Genomic DNA, 20,828 nt, shown 5'->3' on the forward strand with positions numbered 1-20,828 from the left:
GTGGCCTCGCGGATGAGTCGACAGCGCTCTGGGGTCGTAGTTCTAAGAGTCATGGGTGCCTCTCCGGGGTGCCAGTCATGGGGTGCCTTTCCGTGGTTCTTGTCATGGGGTGCCTCTCCGGAGTGCTAGTCAAGGGGTGCCTCCGGATTGCTTGTCATGGGGTGCCTCTCCGGGGTGCTTGTTATGGGGTGCCTCTCCGGGGTGCTTGTTATGGGTTGTCTCTCCGGGGTGCCAGTCATGGGGTGCCTCTCTGGGGTGCCAGTCATGGGGTGCCTCTCTGGGATGCTTGTCATAGGGTGCCTCTCCGGGGTGCTTGTCATGGGGTGCCTCTCCGGGGTGCAGTCATGGGGTGCCTCTCCGGGGTGTCAGACAAGGGGTGCCTCTCCGGGGTACTAGTCATGAGGTGTCTCTCCGGGGTGCTTGTTATGGGGTGTTTCTCCGGGGTGCTTGTCAAGGGGTGCCTCTCCGGGGTGTCAGACAAGGGGTGCCTCTCCGGGGTGCTTGTCAAGGGGTGCCTCTCCGGGGTGTCAGACAAGGGGTGCCTCTCCGGGGTGCCTCTCCGGGGTGTCAGACAAGGGGTGCCTCTCCGGGGTGCTTGTCAAGGGGTGCCTCTCCGGGGTGTCAGACAAGGGGTGCCTCTCCGGGGTGCTTGTCAAGGGGTGCCTCTCCGGGGTGTCAGACAAGGGGTGCCTCTCCGGGGTGTCAGACAAGGGGTGCCTCTCCGGGGTGTCAGACAAGGGGTGCCTCTCCGGGGTGTCAGACAAGGGGTGCCTCTCCGGGGTGCTTTTCATGGGGTGCCTCTCCGGGGTGCCAGTCATGGGGTGCCTCTCCGGGGTGCCAGTCATGGGGTGCCTCTCCGGGGTGCTTGTCATGGGGTGCCTCTCCGGGGTGTCAGACAAGGGGTGCCTCTCCGGGGTGCCAGTCAAGGGGTGCCTCTCCGGGGTGCCAGTCATGGGGTGCCTCTCCGGGGTGCCTCTCCGGGGTGCCAGTCATGGGGTGCCTCTCCGGGGTGCTTGTCATGGGGTGCCTCTCCGGGGTGCCAGTCAAGGGGTGTCTCTCCAGGGTGCTTGTTATGGGGTGCCTCTCCGGGGTGCCAGTCAAGGGGTGCCTCTCCGGGGTGCTTGTCATGGGGTGCCTCTCCGGGGTGCCAGTCATGGGGTGCCTCTCCGGGGTGCCAGTCATGGGGTGTCTCTCCGGGGTGCTTGTCATGGGGTGTCTCTCCGGGGTGCCTCTCCGGGGTGCTTGTCAAGGGGTACCTCTCCGGGGTGCTTGTCAACTGGTGCCAGTCAAGGGGTGCCTCTCCGGGGTGGCAGTCATGGGATGTCTCTCCGGGGTGCTTGTCATGGGGTGTCTCTCCGGGGTGCTTGTCAAGGGGTGCCTCTCCAGGGTGCCAGTCAAGGGGTGCCTCTCCGGGGTGCTTGTCAAGGGGTGTCTCTCCGGGGTGCTTGTCAAGGGGTGCCTCTCCAGGGTGCCAGTCATGGGGTGTCTCTCCGGGGTGTTTGCCAAGGGGTGCCTCACCGGGGTGCTTGTCATGAGGTGTCTCTCCGGGGTGCTTGTCATGGGGTGTCTCTCTGGGGTGCTTGTCAAGGGGTGCCTCTCCGCGGTGTTTGTCATGGGGTGCCTCTCCGGGGTGCCAGTCATGGGGTGCCTCTCCGGGGTGCCAGTCATGAGGTGTCTCTCCGGGGTGCTTGTCATGGGGTGCTTCTCCGGGGTAGGTGTCATGGGATACCTCTCCGGGGTGTGTGTCATGGGGTGTCTCTCCGGGGTGCCAGTCATGGGGTGTCTCTCTGGGGTGCTTGTCAAGGGGTGCCTCTCCGGGGTGCCAGTCATGAGGTGCCTCTCTGCGGTGCCTGTCATGGGGTGTCTCTCCGGGGTGCTTGTCATGGGGTGCTTCTCCGGGGTAGGTGTCATGGGATACCTCTCCGGGGTGTGTGTGTCATGGGGTGTCTCTCCGGGGTGCCAGTCATGGGGTGCCTCTCTGGAGTTCTTGTCATGGGGTGCCTCTCCGGGGTGTGTGTCATGGGGTGCCTCTCCGGGGTGCCTCTCCGGGGTGTGTTTCATGGGGTGCCTCTCCGGGGTGCCTCTCCGGGGTGTGTGTCATGGGGTGCCTCTCCGGGGTGCTTGTCAAGGGGTGCCTCTCCGGGGGTGTCAGTCATGGGGTGCCTCTCCGGGGTGCTTGTCAAGGGGTACCTCTCCGGGGTGCTTGTCAAGGGGTGCCTCTCTGGGGTCCTTGTCAAGGGGTGCCAGTCATGGAGTGCCTCTCCAGGGTGCTTGTCAAGGGGTGTCTCTCCGGGGTGCTTGTCAAGGGGTGCCAGTCATGGAGTGCCTCTCCAGGGTGCTTGTCAAGGGGTGTCTCTCCGGGGTGCTTGTCAAGGGGTGCCTCTCCGGGGTGCTTGTCATGGGGGTGCCTCTTCGGGGTGCTTGTCGAGGGGTGCCTCTCCGGGGTGCTTGTCAAGGGGTGCCTCTCTGGGGTGCTTGTCATTGGGTGCCTTTCCGGGGTGCTTGTCAAGGGGTACCTCTCTGGGGTGCTTGTCAAGGGGTGCCTCTCCGGGGTGCTTGTCAAGGGGTGCCTCTCCGGGGTGCTTGTCAAGGGGTGCCTCTCCGGGGTGCTTGTCAAGGTGTGCCTCTCCGGGGTGCTTGTCATTGGGTGCCTTTCCGGGGTGCTTGTCAAGGGGTGCCTCTCTGGGGTGCCAGTCATGGGGTGCCTCTCCAGGGTGCTTGTCATGGGGTGCCTTTCCGGGGTGCCAGTCAAGGGGTCCCTCTCCGGGGTGCCAGTCATGGGGTGCCTCTCCGGGGTGCCAGTCATGGGGTGCCTCTCCGGGGTGCCAGTAATGGGGTGCCTCTCCGGGGTGCCAGTCATGGGGTGCCTCTCCGGAGTGCCAGTCGTGGGGTGGGTGTAATCACTGACCACCGTCCAGGGTGACGCTTCACGTCTCCGCCACACTACAGAAGCAACATATATAATGATGGCGCGTTAACCTGGCCGGGATGAGATCAAACTCTAGAGAACAAAGTTTAAAGAAATACCGACTCGTGTTAAGCAGGTGTCCTGGTCTCGTGCGGGGTTCCCAGATCGCTTCGGACGGCGGCGGCAGCAGGCATCCTCCACGCGGTGCTGGTGAGCGAAGATGAGCGAGGCTTGAAGACAGCGGCAGGTGTCGCGGGAGCAGCGCGGGCTGGCAGCAGCAGCAGCATCCAGCATCTTGTAGCGAGAGTTGTGAGGTGTGGGGGAAAGTGGACCTTACAGCCAGGCGGCACACGGGCGGGAGGCTGGCACGTGCCGGCTCAACAGCGGCCCGTCCTCTTAATGGCGGGAACTGCAAGGCTCACAGGTAAGAGGCAGGTGAGGCCGACCAGCAGAAGCTGTCTGCTCAACTGTCGTTTTTAGACAACGAACCAGCACGTGCTGTGGGTGCCTCGACCCCGGGTCAGTATTATATAACAAACAGTTTGATAACTTACAGCACTAAGCCTTGCAAGACTAATTCATAAGTGCATCATATTGTCACCTTGCAAGATGCAATGATATAAGTGGAGGCGAGACAGGTGACTGGAGGGCGTGCAGGTGGAGAGCATCATCGTACCTCCACACCCTGCGACACACATGGTCTCAGGACGGAGGTGGAAGCACCTTGGCTTACCATTACCTCCTCAAGACTGCACATAGCTAGGACACATCCCAGGAGCACTAGACATTGCCAAGAACATCGCCTGCAACACCCTGCTTCCTCCATCACCCTAGTGACCAGCACCGAGGTCTCCCAACCTCCCCTCACTCTCGGAGATAATTGAACCATCGTCGGGAAATTGACCAACTCTCGTTTCCCTCGTCCAGCTACAGCCACACGCCAGGTGAGTCTAAGAGATTACAGTGTGAGAAGTGAGGTTACAGCCACACCTCTCGGCCGACAGCCACACCTCTCGGCCGACAGCCACACCTCTCGGCCTACAGACACAAGGGTCTGACTGCCGAGTCATTTCACATTAACGAGCGACACGTCACTGTTGTGTGAGTGTTGTAGACCAAGTGACACGAGGATAAAGAACAGTAGTGACAGAACGATGGCCTCCCGGTGCTCTCAAACGTTACAAACGGAAACGTTGCCATGTCTGAAACGTTAAACACGGGGATGTTGTCATGTCTGAAACGTTATATACAGAAACTCTGACATGTCTGAAACGTTATATACAAAAACGTTGTCATGTCTGAAACGTTATACACGTTTTGCAATATATTGCAAGGACAAGTTGCCAGCTGTATAACCTGAGACAATGAACTGCGCACCATTTGTAAACAATGTCTCTAACTTAATATGCCGTAACTTAATACGTCACTGATACAAGTTGTTGCCATAAATGTCGAAATGGTACATTACTTGTTGCCATAGTTCTTGTTACCGTTGACAAGAACTAAGGCAACACTGTTGTCACAGTTCTTGCCACTGTTGGTGCCATAGTATGCATAGTTGTTGTTATATGGACTGGAAATAGTGTTGTTGAGTTAAGGAACAAATTACAATGAACAAAATTGCCTGGGGATCGCTGTGTTGTTTCAAGCGCAGGTTACACTTGTGTATGTGTGGGTGTCCCTCTTGCAGTGTCCTTAATTCTCAGGGTCTTATGCTCACTGTTGGTGCCATTATGTCCATAGCCATAATGGCTGCCTCAGTAGTTGATGTTGCCATAGTGGTTGCCTCAGCTGGGAGTTGCCATAATGGTTTCATCAGCTGGGGTTGCCATAGTGGTTTCCTCAGTTGGGGTTGCCATAGAGGTTGCATCAGCTGGGGGTTGTCATAGTGGTTGCCTCAGCTGGGGGTTGCCATAGTGGTTGCCTCAGCGGGGGTTTGCCATAGTGGCTGCATCAGCTGGGGGTTGCCATAGTAGTTGCCTCAGCTGGGGGTTGCCATAGTGGCTGCATCAGCTGGGAGTTGCCATAGTAGTTGCATCCGCTGGGGGTTGCCATAGTGGTTGCCTCGGCTGGAGTTTGCCATAGTAGTTGCATCAGCTGGGGGTTGCCATAGTGGCTGCATCAGCTGGGGGTTGCCATAGTGGCTACATCAGCTGGGGGTTGCCATAGTAGTTGCATCAGCTGGGGGGTGCCATAGTGATTGCCTCAGCTGGGGTTTGCCATATTGGCTGCATCAGCTGGGGGTTGCCATAGTGATTGTCTCAGCTGGGGGGGGCATAGTGGTTGCATCAGCTGGGGGTTGCCATAGTGATTGCCTCAGCTGGGGGTTGCCATAGTGATTGCCTCAGCTGGGGGGGGCATGATGGTTGCATCAACTGGGGGTTGCCATAGTGGTTACCTCAGCTGGGGGTTGCCATAGTAGTTGCATCAACTGGGGGTTGCCATAGTAGTTACCTCAGCTGGGGGGTTGCCATAGTGGTTGCATCAGCTCGGGGTTGCCATAGAGGTTGCATCACCTGGGGTTTGCCATAGTGGCTGCATCAGCTGGGGGTTGCCATAGTGGTTGCCTCAGCTGGGGGTTGCCATAGTAGTTGCCTCAGCTGGGGGTTGCCATAGTAGTTGCATCAGCTGGGGGTTGCCATACTAGTTGCATCAGCTGGGGGTTGCCATCGTCTTTTGTACGGTCACTGATCGTCGAGTGGTTAAAGCACCGTGTACACCAGTTGCAGTGTGCTCCTGGCGGTCTGGGTTCGAGTCACTTCTGGGGTATGGAGTTTTCAGTTGCATATATGCTTGGAGACCATTCAAGCTTGTTCGCATATATATATATACATATGTATATATATATATATATATATATATATATATATATATATATATATATATATATATATATATATATATATATATATATACTCACACTACCCTATACTCACACTACCCTCTCCTCACACTACCCTTCCCTCACACACAGGACTCTCCTCACACTACCCTTCCCTCACACACAGGACTCACCTCACACACACAGGACTCACCTCACACACACAGGACTCACCTCACACACACAGGACTCTCCTCACACTACCCTTCCCTCACACTCTACTTTTATCGATAAGTGCGCTCTAACCTCTGTCAAACCAAAACAATTACTACTCATTAAACGAAAACAGTTGGCGCTTGTTAAGCCAACATCAATAATGTTGGTTACGCCGACACCATCGGTGTTAGACCAGTGCGACTGATGTTGGTTAAGCCATCAACGAGGGTGCTCGTTAAGCCATCAACGAGGGTGCTCGTTAAGCCATCAACGAGGGTGCTCGTTAAGCCAACAGGAAGCACCACTTCCCACACCAAGATTATTTGTACTTTGTCTGAGATTGTCATTGTTCCTCCGGACCCTTGCCAGGCCCCACCCCGCCACCCACAGGCCCCCCCCCCCCGCCACCCACAGGCGCCCCGCCACCCACAGGCGCCCCGCCACCCACAGGCGCCCCGCCACCCACAGGCGCCCCGCCACCCACAGGCGCCCCGCCACCCACAGGCGCCCCGCCACCCACAGGCGCCCCGCCACCCACAGGCCTCCCCCGCCACCCACAGGCGCCCCGCCACCCACAGGGCCCCCCCCCCCCCGCCACCCACAGGCCCCCCCCCCGCCACCCACAGGCCCCCCCCCCCGCCACCCACAGGCGCCTCAGTCACAACACCCACTTGCAACTGTGTAAAAATGACTCCTCATAAGTACAGGGGAATTATATAATATAAACAGTCTGACACTGTGGAAAATAGTACAAATGAATGAGTACATTCTTCACAGATTTGTGTAAGATTTCGTGATAATTTCACAAGACAGTTTGGAGTCGAACTGAGGATGAGCCAACGAGAACTGAATGAGAAATATGAGAGATAGAGTGAGAGATAGAAGGATGACGTGAGGGGCCAGGGAGAGAGAAACACGATGGAGGTGAGGAAGGAATAGGAAGAGAGAGGGTGGAGAACACTGACACACCGAGTCATTACCAGGGAGGTGCCCACCTGGGCTCCTCTAATTACCTGAATAAGTAATTAAATGTGTGATATGCTGGTGGACCGGTGACGTGTCTGAGGTGCTGGTGGACCAGTGACGTGTGTGTGAGGTGATGGTGGACCTGTGACGTGTGTGTGAGGTGTTGGTGGACCAGTGACGTGTGTGAGGTGTTGGTGGACCAGTGACGTGTGTGTGAGGTATTGGTGGTCCAGTGACGTGTGTGTGAGGTGATGGTGGACCAGTGACGTGTGTGTGAGGTGTTGGTGGACCAGTGACGTGTGTGTGAGGTGTTGGTGGTCCAGTGACGTGTGTGAGGTGTTGGTGGACCAGTGACGTGTGTGTGAGGTGATGGTGGACCAGTGACGTGTGTGAGGTGATGGTGGACCAGTGACGTGTGTGTGAGGTGTTGGTGGACCAGTGACGTGTGTGTGAGGTGTTGGTGGTCCAGTGACGAGTGTGTGAGGTGTTGGTGGACCAGTGACGTGTGTGTGAGGTGAGGTGGACCAGTGACGTGTGTGAGGTGTTGGTGGTCCAGTGAAGAGTGTGTGAGGTGTTGGTGGACCAGTGACGTGTGTGTGAGGTGTTGGTGGACCAGTGACGTGTGTGTGAGGTGAGGTGGACCAGTGACGTGTGTGAGGTGTTGGTGGTCCAGTGACGAGTGTGTGAGGTGTTGGTGGACCAGTGACGTGTGTGTGAGGTGTTGGTGGACCAGTGACGTGTGTGAGGTGTTGGTGGACCAGTGACGAGTGTGTGAGGTGTTGGTGGACCAGTGACGAGTGTGTGAGGTGTTGGTGGACCAGTGACGTGTGTGAGGTGTTGGTGGACCAGTGACGTGTGTGTGAGGTGTTGGTGGACCAGTGACGTGTGTGTGAGGTGTTGGTGGACCAGTGACGTGTGTGTGAGGTGAGGTGGACCAGTGACGTGTGTGAGGTGTTGGTGGACCAGTGCGTCATCTCTTGTGCGTCACTTGTGTCCCGTTACAGATTACGTCAACTGTGTGTGTGTGTACTCACCTATTTGGGCTTGTAGGGGTTGAGCTTTGGCTCTTTGGTCCCGCCTCTCAACTGTCAATCAACTGGTGTACAGGTTCCTGAGCCTACTGGGCTCTATCATATCTGCATTTCAAACTGTGTATGGAGTCAGCCTCCACCACATCACTGCCTAATGCATTCCATCCATTAACTACTCTGACACTGAAAAAGTTCCTTCTAACGTCTCTGTGGCTCATGTGAGTACTCAGTTTCCACCTGTGTCCCCTTGTTCGCGTCCCATCAGTGTTGAATAGTTTATCCTTGTTTACCCGGTCGATTCCCCTGAGGATTTTGTAGGTTGTGATCATGTCTCCCCTTACTCTTCTGTCTTCCAGTGTCGTAAGGTGCATTTTAGGCAGCCTTTCCACGTAACTCATGCCTCTTAGTTCTGGGACTAGTCTAGTGGCATACCTTTGAACTTTTTCCAGCTTCGTCTTGTGCTTGACAAGGTACGGGCTCCATGCTGGGGCCGCATACTCCAGGATTGGTCTTACATATGTGGTGTACAAGATTCTGAATGATTCCTTACACAGGTTCCTGAACGCTGTTCTGATGTTAGCCAGCCTCGCATATATCGCAGACGTTATTCTTTTTATGTGGGCCTCAGGAGACAGGTTTGGTGTGATATCAACTCCTAGATCTTTCTCTTTGTCCGTTTCATTAAGTACTTCATCTCCTATTTTGTATCCTGTGTCTGGCCTCCTGTTTCCACTGCCTAGTTTCATTACTTTGCATTTACTCGGGTTGAACTTCAACAGCCATTTGTTGGACCATTCATTCAGTCTGTCTAGATCATCTTGTAGCCTCTTACTATCATCCTCTGTTTCAATCCTCCTCATAATTTTTGCATCATCAGCAAACATTGAGAGAAACGAGTCTATACCTTCTGGGAGACCATTTACATATATCAGAAACAGTATAGGTTCAAAGACTGGCCCTTGAGGGACTTCACTTGTAACGTCTCGCCAATCTGAGACCTCACCCCTCACACTGACTCTTTGTCTCCTGTTGCTTAGGTACTCCTTTATCCAATGGAGTACCTTAACTTTCACTCCAGCCTGCATCTCCAGCTTTTTCACTAGACTCTTGTGTGGTACTGTATCAAAGGCTTTCTGACAATCCAAAAATATGCAGTCTGCCCACCCTTCTCTTTCTTGCCTGATTTTTGTTGCCTGGTCGTAGAATTCAAGTAATCCTGTGAGGCAGGACCTGCCATGCCTGAACCCATGTTGATGCCGTGTTACAAAGTTCTTTCGCTCCAGATGTTCCACTAGCTTTCTTCGCACAAACTTCTCCATCAGCTTGCATGGTATGCAGGTTAGGGACACTGGCCTGTAGTTCAGTGCCTCCTGTCTATCCCCTTTCTTGTATATCGGGACTACGTTAGCTGCTTTCCAAATTTCTGGCAGTTCCCCTGTTGCCAGTGATTTGTTATACACTATGGAGAGTGGCAGGCACAGTTCTTTTGCTCCTTCCTTTAGTATCCAAGGGGAGATTCCATCTGGGCCTATAGCCTTTATCCCATCCAACTCTAGTAAACACTTCCTTACTTCCCCGCTGGTAATCTCAAACTCTTCCAGTGGTTCAAAGTTAACTATTCCCTCTCTTATCTCTGGAATTTCTCCTTGTTCTAAGGTGAAGACCTGGATTTTCTTATTCAGTTCCTCACACACTTCCTTGTCGTTTGTAGTGAATCCTTCTGCCCCTATCCTTAATTTCATAACCTGTTCCTTTACTGTTATTTTTCTCCTGATGTGGCTATGCAGCAATTTAGGCTGAGTCTTTGCCTTGCTTGCGATGTCATTTTCGTTTTATCTTTCTGCCTCTCTTCTCATCCTGACATATTCATTCCTGGCATTCTGATATCTTTCTCTGCTCTCAAGTGTCCTGTTATTCCTATAGTTTCTCCATGCCCTTTTACTTTGCTGCTTAGCTAGCCTACATCTCTGATTAAACCATGGGTTTCTCATCTTCATTTCACTGTTTTCCTTTTGAACTGGGACAAACTTGTTCGCTGCGTCCTTGCACTTCTGCGTGATGTAGACCATCATGTCTTGGGCCGTCTTTCCCCTGAGCTCTGTTTCCCATGCTATATCTTTTAGGAATTTTCTTATCTCCTCATAGTTTCCCTTTCGGTATGCTAACCTTTTGTTTTCGGTATCCCTCGTCGAGTTCAATAACCCTTCTTCAATCAGGTACTCAAACACCAATACACTGTGGTCGCTCATTCCTACTGGGGCATCAAAACCGATTTCTCTTATGTCGGAGTCGTTCAGAGTGAAGACCAGGTCGAGTCTCGCTGATTCTTCATTTCCTCTCATCCTTGTGGGTTCTCTGACATGCTGGGTTAAAAATTTCTAGTCACCACCTCCAATAGTTTGGCGTATCCTCGCCTCCATGCGGTTCCTTGTTCTCCCAGTCAATCCTTTCGTGACCCCATGATGAGCAGGTTTGATCTATTTGTGTGTGTGTGTTTACTCACCACGTTGCACTCACCTAGTTGTGCTTGCGGGGGTTGAGCTCTGGTTCTTTGGTCCCGCCTCTCAACTGTTGAACAGATTCCTGAGCCTACTGGGCTCTATCATATCTACATTTGAAACAGGATATGGAGTCAGCCTCCGCCACATCACTTCTTAGTGCATTCTATCTGTTAACTACTTAACTACTCTGACACTGAAAAAGTTCTTTCTAACGTCCCTGTGGCTCATTTGGGTACTAAGTCTCCACCTGTGTCCCCCTTATTTGCGTACCAACAGTGTTAAACAGTTTATCTTTATCTACCCTGTCAATTCCTATGAGAATTTTGTAGGTAGTGATCATATCTCCCCTTACTCATCTGTCTTCCAGTGTCGTGAGATGCATTTTAGGCAGCCTTTCCTCGTAACTCATGCCTCTTAGTTCTGGGACTAGCCTAGTGGCATACCTCTGAACTTTTTCAAGCTTTGTCTTGTGCTTGACAAGGTACGGGCTCCATACAGGGGCCGCATATTCCAGGATTGGTCTTACATATGTGGTATACAAGGTTCTAAATGATTCCTTACACAGGTTCCTGAAGGCTGTTCTGATGTTAGCCAGCCTCGCGTATGCCGCAGATATAATTCTTTTGATGTGGGCTTCAGCAGACAAGTTTGGTGCGATATCAACTCCCAGAACTTTCTCTCTGTCCGTTTCATGAAGTACTTTATCTCCCATTCTGTATCCTGTGTCTGGCCTCCTGTTTCCACAGCCTAGTTTCATTACCTTACATTTACTTGGGTTGAACTTTACTAGCCATTTGTTGGACCATTCATTCAGTCTGTCTAGGTCATCTTGTAGCCTCATGCTATCTTCCTCAGTTTTAATCCTCCTCATAATTTTTGCATCATCAGCAAACAATGAGAGGAACGGTTCTATACCTTTTGGGAGATCATTTACATAAATCAGAAACAGTATAGGTCCAAGGACTGAACCCTGCGGAACTCCACTGGTGACGTCTCGCCAATATGAGGCCTCACCCCTCACAGTAACTCGCTGTCTTCTGTGCTTAGGTACTCCCTTATCCAATGGAAGACCTTTCCTTTCACTCCAGCTTTTTCACTAGCCTCTTGTGTGGTACTGTATCAAAGGCTTTCTGGCAGTCCAAAAATACGTGGTCTGCCCACCCCTCTCTTTCTTGTCTGATTTTTGTTGCCTGGTCGTAGAATACAATTAATCCTGAGAGACAGGACTTGCCATCCCTGAACCAATGTTGATGCTGTGTTACAAAGTTCCTTCGTTCCAGATGTTCCACTAGATTTTTTCGCACACTCTTCTCCATTAGCTTGCATGGTATGCAGGTTAGGGACACTGGTCTGTAGTTCAGTGCCTCCTGTCTATCCCCCTTCTTGTATATCGAGATATACACAGTATATATCGGGATATACACCTTCTTGTGTGTAGTACAGAGTGTGTGTGTGTGTGTGTGTGTGTGTGTGTGTGTGTGTGTGTGTGTGTGTGTGTGTGTGTGTACTGACTATAGTCTCTAGTCAGCACCCACACCACACGAAATTATAATACTAATTAATACCAACGTGTCATAAGGTCGCCTACATGGCAAATACAGAAATTTATGTACGCATGGCTCTGTAAAAACAATTATAAGTAAATAACAAATAGTATAGTTACATATATACAATAAGTAGAGGCGAGTGGAGAATACAGGAGGTGATGTGTGTGTTTCAGCGCGGGAGTGTGGCGCAGGGGGGCAGCAGGCCGCCGTCCGCCAGCCACATGGCTCCAGAGGTCGACTCCAGCAAGATGGCCGACCCCGCTGACGAGAAGGAAAACGTAGCGTCGGAAATCATCTTTGGTGAGTAGATCATCACTTGTGTTCTCTTATTATCCTTAGTGAGTAGATCAACATTCGTGTTCTCTTATTATCTTTGGTGAGTAGATCAACACTCGTGATCTCTTATTATCCTTGGTGAGTAGATCAACACTCGTGTTCTCTTATTATCCCTGGTGAGTAGATCATCACTTGTGATCTCTTATTATCCTTGGTGAGTAGATCAACACTCGTGTTCTCTTATTATCTTTGGTGAGTAGATCAACACTCGTGATCTCTTATTATCCTTGGTGAGTAGATCAACACTCGTGTTCTCTTATTATCTTTGGTGAGTAGATCATCACTTGTGTTCTCTTATTATCCCTGGTGAGTAGATCATCACTTGTGTTCTCTTATTATCCCTGGTGAGTAGATCATCACTTGTGTTCTCTTATTATCCCTGGTGAGTAGATCATCACTTGTGTTCTCTTATTATCCCTGGTGAGTAGATCATCACTTGTGTTCTCTTATTATCCCTGGTGAGTAGATCATCACTTGTGTTCTCTTATTATCCCTGGTGAGTAGATCATCACTTGTGTTCTCTTATTATCCCTGGTGAGTAGATCATCACTTGTGTTCTCTTATTATCCCTGGTGAGTAGATCATCACTTGTGTTCTCTTATTATCCCTGGTGAGTAGATCATCACTTGTGTTCTCTTATTATCCCTGGTGAGTAGATCATCACTTGTGTTCTCTTATTATCCCTGGTGAGTAGATCATCACTCGTGTTCTCTTATTGATTAGTGGTGTTGTTTGTTATGGCGTAAGAGAAGCTTTACCATGTACTGAAGAGTCTTCAAGTGGACACAGGTGGACGAGACACGGTCGCTCGGGCTCCGTGTCTGGGATCAACGCTTCCTGTTGGCTTCTGCTGTAATTAATTTAGTTTTTAGTTATCTTAAGACTTCATATCCTGATTACGGAAAACCCGCATCATTAATAATATAATACAGAAATACCTGGAGGGGCCTCGTAGCCTGGTGGATAGCGCGCAGGACTCGTAATTCTGTGGCGCGGGTTCGATTCCCGCACGAGGCAGAAACAAATGGGCAAAGTTTCTTTCACCCTGAATGCCCCTGTTACCTAGCAGTAAATAGGTACCTGGGAGTTAGTCAGCTGTCACGGGCTGCTTCCTGGGGTGTGTGTGTGTGTGTGTGTGGTGTGGGGGAAAAAAAAAAGTAGTTAGTAAACAGTTGATTGACAGTTGAGAGGCGGGCCGAAAGAGCAAAGCTCAACCCCCGTAAAAACACAACTAGTAAACACAACTAGTAAACACAACTAGTAAACACACCTAGTAAACACAACTAGTAAACACAGAAATACCTCAAAATTCCTTTGAGGCGGTAGTTAGCACACTGCCTTGTCCTGCAGGAGGTTAAAGTTGGGAACCCGTGGCAGTGATGTGGTCTCTTAACGTCTTAATTAAGTAACAAATTATCCATACACAAGAACACTGAGAGTGTTCCATCATAAGCCTGGACACAGAGTACTCAGTATCAAACATAATATCTCATTGCGAGAAACTTTGTCCAGGTCAATTATTATTATTATTAACATCTTTATTGGCAAAATTTTATTACAATTTGGCTTAATCTGAGGATTTCAATTAAGTCTTATTAAAGTGAGGATAATGCTGGTATTGACTGTCACACAGGACAGAGGGTCATACACCAATATAATGGTTGGATCAGCACACAATATTCCCTGTTTCTCTGCGCTGAAATTATACCAGAAACATTGTCATGAGACAGACACGCATACAGTAGCTGGCAGCCCCTTCACCCAACCAGCACACCACCAGCACACCACCAGCACCACACCACCAACACACTACCACCAGCACCACACCACCAGCATACCACCAGCACACCACCACCACACCACCAGCACACCACCAGCACCACACCACCAGCACCACACCACCAGCACCACACCACCAGCACACCACCAGCACACCACCAGCACACCACCAGCACACCACCAGCACACCACCAGCACACCACCAGCACACCACCAGCACCACACCAGCACATCCCCAGCACACCACCAGCACACTACCACACCACCAGCACCACACCACCAGCACCACACACCACCAGCACATCCCCAGCACACCACCAGCACCACACCACCAGCACCACACCAGCACACCACCAGCACATCCCCAGCACACCACCAGCACCACACCACCAGCACCACACCAGCACACCAGCACCACACCAGCACACCACCAGCACACCAGCACCACACCACCAGCACCACACCACCAGCACCACACCACCAGCACCACACCAGCACACCACCAGCACAACACCACCAGCACAACACCACCAGCACCACACCACCAGCACCACACCACCAGCACAACACCACCAGCACAACACCACCAGCACCACACCACCAGCACACCAGCAGCACCACACCACCAGCACAACACCACCAGCACCACACCACCAGCACCACACCACCAACACCACACCACCAGCACAACACCACCAGCACCACACCACCAGCACCACACCACCAGCACAACACCACCAGCACAACACCACCAGCACCACACCACCAGCACACCACAAGCACACCACCAGCACCACACCACCAGCACACCAGCAGCACACCAGCACCACACCACCAGCACCACACCACCAGCACACCAGCACCACACCACCAGCACACCAGCACCACACCACCAGCACACCAGCACCACACCACCAGCACCACACCACCAGCACACCAGCACCAGCACAACACCAGCACCACACCACCAGCACACCAGCAGCACCACACCACCAGCACACCAGCAGCACCACACCACCAGCACCACACCACCAGCACCACACCACCAGCACACCACACCACACCACACCACCAGCACACCACACCACACCACACCACCAGCACCAAACCACCAGCACCACACCACCAGCACAACACCAGCACCACACCACCAGCACCACACCAGCACCACACCACCAGCACACCAGCAGCACCACATCACCAGCACCACACCACCAGCACCAGCACCACACCACCAGCACCACACCACCAGCACCACACCACCACACCACCAGAACCAGCACAACACCAGCACCACACCACCAGCACCACACCAGCACCACACCAGCACCAGCACCACACCACCAGCACACCACCAGCACCACACCACCACACCACCACCACCAGCACAACACCAGCACCACACCACCAGCACCACACCACCAGCACCACACCACCAGCACACCACCAGCACCACACCACACCACCAGCACACCACCAGCAACACACCAGCACCAGCCCCACACCACCAGCACCACACCACCACACCACCAGCACACCACCAGCACCACACCAGCACCACACCACCAGCACACCACACCACCAGCACACCACCACACCACCAGCACCACACCACCAGCACACCATCAGCACCACACCACCAGCACACCACACCACCAGCACACCACCACACCACCAGCACCACACCACCACCACACCACCAGCACCACACCACCAGCACACCACCAGCACCACACCACCAGCACACCACACCACCAGCACACCACCAGCACCACACCACACCACCAGCACACCACCAGCAACACACCAGCACCAGCACCACACCACCAGCACCACACCACCAGCACCACACCACCAGCACACCACACCACCAGCACACCACCAGCACCACACCAGCACCACACCACACCACCAGCACACCACCAGCAACACACCAGCACCAGCACCACACCACCAGCACCACACCACCACACCACCAGCACACCACCAGCACCACACCAGCACCACACCACCAGCACACCACCAGCACCACACCAGCACACCACCAGCACCACACCACCAGCACACCACCAGCACCACACCACCACACCAACAGCACCACACCACCAGCACACCACCAGCACCACACCACCAGCACACCACCAGCACCACACCACCAGCACACCACCAGCACCACACCACCACACCACCAGCACCACACCACCAGCACACCACCAGCACCACACCACCACACCACCAGCACCACACCACCAGCACACCACACCACCAGCACACCACCAGCACCACACCAGCACACCACCAGCACACTACCAAACCACCAGCACACCACCAACACACCACCAGCACCACACCACCAGCACCAGCACACCACCAGCACCACACAATCAGCACCACACCACCACACCACCAGCACCACACCACCAGCACACCACCAGCACCACACCACCAGCACACCACACCACCAGCACACTACCACACCAGCACACCACCAGCACCACACCACCAGCACACCACCAGCACACTACCACACCAGCACACCACCAGCACCACACCACCAGCACACCACCAGCACACCACCAGCACACCACCAGCACACCACCAACACCACACCACCAACACCTCACCACCAGCACCACACCACCAGCACCACACCACCAACACCACACCACCAACACCTCACCACCACCAACACACCACCAGCACCACACCACCAACACCACACCACCAGCACCACACCACCAACACCACACCACCAGCACCTCACCACCAACACCTCACCACCACCAACACACCACTACACCACACCACCAGCACCACACCATCAGCACCACACCACCAGCACCACACCACCACACCACCAGCACCACACCACCAGCACCACACCACCAGCACCACACCACCAACACCACACCACCACCAACACACCACCACCAACACACCACCAGCACCACACCACCAGCACCACACCATCAGTACCACACCACCAGCACCACACCACCAGCACCACACCACCACCAACACACCACCAGCACCACACCACCAGCACCACACCACCAGCACCACACCACCACCAACACACCACCACCAACACACCACCATCACCACACCACCACCAACACACCACCACCAACACACCACCAGCACCACACCACCAGCACCACACCACCAGCACCACACCACCAGCACCACCAGCACCACACCAGCACACACCACCAACACACCACACCACCAGCACCACACCACCAGCACCACACCACCAACACACCACCAGCACCACACCACCAGCACCACACCACCAGCACCACACCACCAGCACCACCAGCACCACACCACCAACACACCACACCACCAGCACCACACCACCAACACACCACACCACCAGCACCACACCACCAACACACCACACCACCAGCACCACACCACCAGCACCACACCACCAGCACCACACCACCAGCACCACACCACCAGCACCACACCACCAACACACCACCAGCACCTCAACACCAGCACCACACCACCAACACACCACCAGCACCTCAACACCAGCACCACACCACCAGCACACACCACCAACACACCACCAGCACCACATCACCAGCACCACACCACCAGCACCACACCACCAGCACCACACCACTAGCACACCACCAGCACCACACCACCAGCACCACACCACCAACACACCACCAGCACCACACCACCAGCACCACACCACCAGCACCACACCACCACACCACCAACACACCACCAACACCACACCACCAGCACCACACCACCAGCACCACACCACCAGCACCACACCACCAACACACCACCAGCACCACACCACCAGCACCACACCACCAGCACCACACCACCAGCACCACACCACCAACACACCACCAACACCACACCACCAGCACCACACCACCAGCACCACACCACCAGCACCACACCACCAACACACCACCAGCACCACACCACCAACACACCACCAACACCACACCACCAGCACCACACCACCAGCACCACACCACCAACACACCACCAGCACCACACCACCAACACACCACCAGCACCACACCACCAACACACCACCAACACCACACCACCAGCACCACACCACCAGCACCACACCACCAACACACCACCAGCACCACACCACCAACACACCACCAACACCACACCACCAGCACCACACCACCAGCACCACACCACCAGCACCACACCACCAACACACCACCAACACCACACCACCAGCACCACACCACCAGCACCACACCACCAGCACCACACCACCAGCACCACACCACCAGCACCAGACCACCAACACACCACCAACACCACACCACCAGCACCACACCACCAGCACCACACCACCAGCACCACACCACCAACACCACACCACCAGCACCACACCACCAGCACCACACCACCAACACACCACCACCAACACCACACCACCAGCACCACACCACCAACACCACACCACCAGCACCACACCACCAACACCACACCACCAGCACCACACCACCAACACCACACCACCAGCACCACACCACCAGCACCACACCACCAACACACCACCAACACCACACCACCAGCACCACACCAGCACCACACCACCATCACCACACCACCAGCACCACACCACCAGCACCACACCACCAGCACCACACCACCAACACCACACCACCAGCACCACACCACCAGCACCACACCACCAACACACCACCAACACCACACCACCAGCACCACACCACCATCACCACACCACCAACACACCACCAGCACCACACCACCAGCACCACACCACCAACACCACACCACCAGCACCACACCACCAGCACCACACCACCAACACACCACCAACACCACACCACCAGCACCACACCACCACCAACACACCACCAGCACCACACCACCAACACACCACCAGCACCACACCACCAGCACCACACCACCAGCACCACACCACCATCACCACACCACCAACACCACACCACCAACACACCACCAGCACCACACCACCAACACACCACCAGCACCACACCACCAACACACCACCAGCACCACACCACCAGCACCACACCACCAGCACCACACCACCAACACACCACCAGCACCACACCACCAGCACCACACCACCATCACCACACCACCAGCACCACACCACCAACACACCACCAGCACCACACCACCAACACACCACCAGCACCACACCACCAGCACCACACCACCAGCACCACACCACCAGCACACACCACCAACACACCACCAGCACCACACCACCAGCACCACACCACCAACACACCACCAGCACCACACCACCAGCACCACACCACCAGCACCACACCACCATCACCACACCACCAACACCACACCACCAACACACCACCAGCACACACCAACACACCACCAGCACCACACCTCCAGCACCACACCACCAGCACCACACCACCAACACAACACCACCAACACACCACCAACACCACACCACCAGCACCACACCACCAGCACCACACCACCAGCACCACACCACCAGCACCACACCACCAGCACCACACCACCAGCACCACACCACCAGCACCACACCACCAACACACCACCAGCACCACACCACCAACACCACACCACCAGCACCACACCACCAACACAACACCACCAACACACCACCAGCACCACACCACCAGCACCACACCACCATCACCACACCACCAACACCACACCACCAACACACCACCAGCACACACCACCAACACACCACCAGCACCACACCACCAGCACCACACCACCAGCACCACACCACCAACACAACACCACCAACACACCACCAACACCACACCACCAGCACCACACCACCAGCACCACACCACCAGCACCACACCACCAGCACCACACCACCAGCACCACACCACCAACACACCACCAACACACCACCAGCACCACACCACCAACACACCACCAGCACCACACCACCAGCACCACACCACCAACACACCACCAACACCACACCACCAGCACCACACCAACACCACACCACCAGCACCACACCACCAACACCACACCACCAGCACCACACCACCAACACACCACCAACACCACACCACCAGCACCACACCACCAGCACCACACCACCAGCACCACACCACCAGCACCACACCACCAGCACCACACCACCAGCACCACACCACCAGCACCACACCACCACACCACCACCAACACACCACCAGCACCACACCACCAGCACCACACCACCAGCACCACACCACCAACACACCACCAACACAACACCACCAACACACCACCAACACACCACCAGCACCACACCACCATCACAACACTACCAACACACCACCAGCCGTCAGTGGGAATAATACCAGCAAGTCTCCTTTCACTGACTCGGTAGAGAAAAGCCGGTTACCTGGTCGGAGCTGCTGTGTCCCTCCGTCCTACATTGTGTGGGTGTTGTGACGCGCCTCGTGACGCCTTGGTTGTGGCCTTGTCCGGTCCCTCACCTGCACCCACCCCCTGTGTCTCACCTACCGTCCCCTCACCTACACCCGTACCGTCCCCTCACCTACACCCGTACCGTCCCCTCACCTACACCCGTACCGTCCCCTCACCTACACCCGTACCGTCCCCTCACCTACACCCGTACCGTCCCCTCACCTACACCCGTACCGTCCCCTCACCTACACCCGTACCGTCCCCTCACCTACACCCGTACCGTCCCCTCACCTA

The 20,828-nt window shown here is 54.7% G+C and overlaps 1 protein-coding gene across 1 annotated transcript; it reads right to left on the reverse strand.

The window, feature by feature from the left end:
• Nucleotides 1-1,272: 1,272 nt before the first annotated feature.
• LOC138351342 (uncharacterized protein DKFZp434B061-like) lies at nucleotides 1,273-1,911 on the reverse strand. The gene has a single exon (XM_069303091.1). It carries the CDS (start codon nucleotides 1,909-1,911, stop codon nucleotides 1,273-1,275), a length of 639 nt encoding a protein of 212 aa, XP_069159192.1.
• Nucleotides 1,912-20,828: the final 18,917 nt, after the last annotated feature.

Source organism: Procambarus clarkii, chromosome 5 (assembly GCF_040958095.1).
Source record: "Procambarus clarkii isolate CNS0578487 chromosome 5, FALCON_Pclarkii_2.0, whole genome shotgun sequence".
Classification (NCBI taxonomy): domain Eukaryota; kingdom Metazoa; phylum Arthropoda; class Malacostraca; order Decapoda; family Cambaridae; genus Procambarus; species Procambarus clarkii.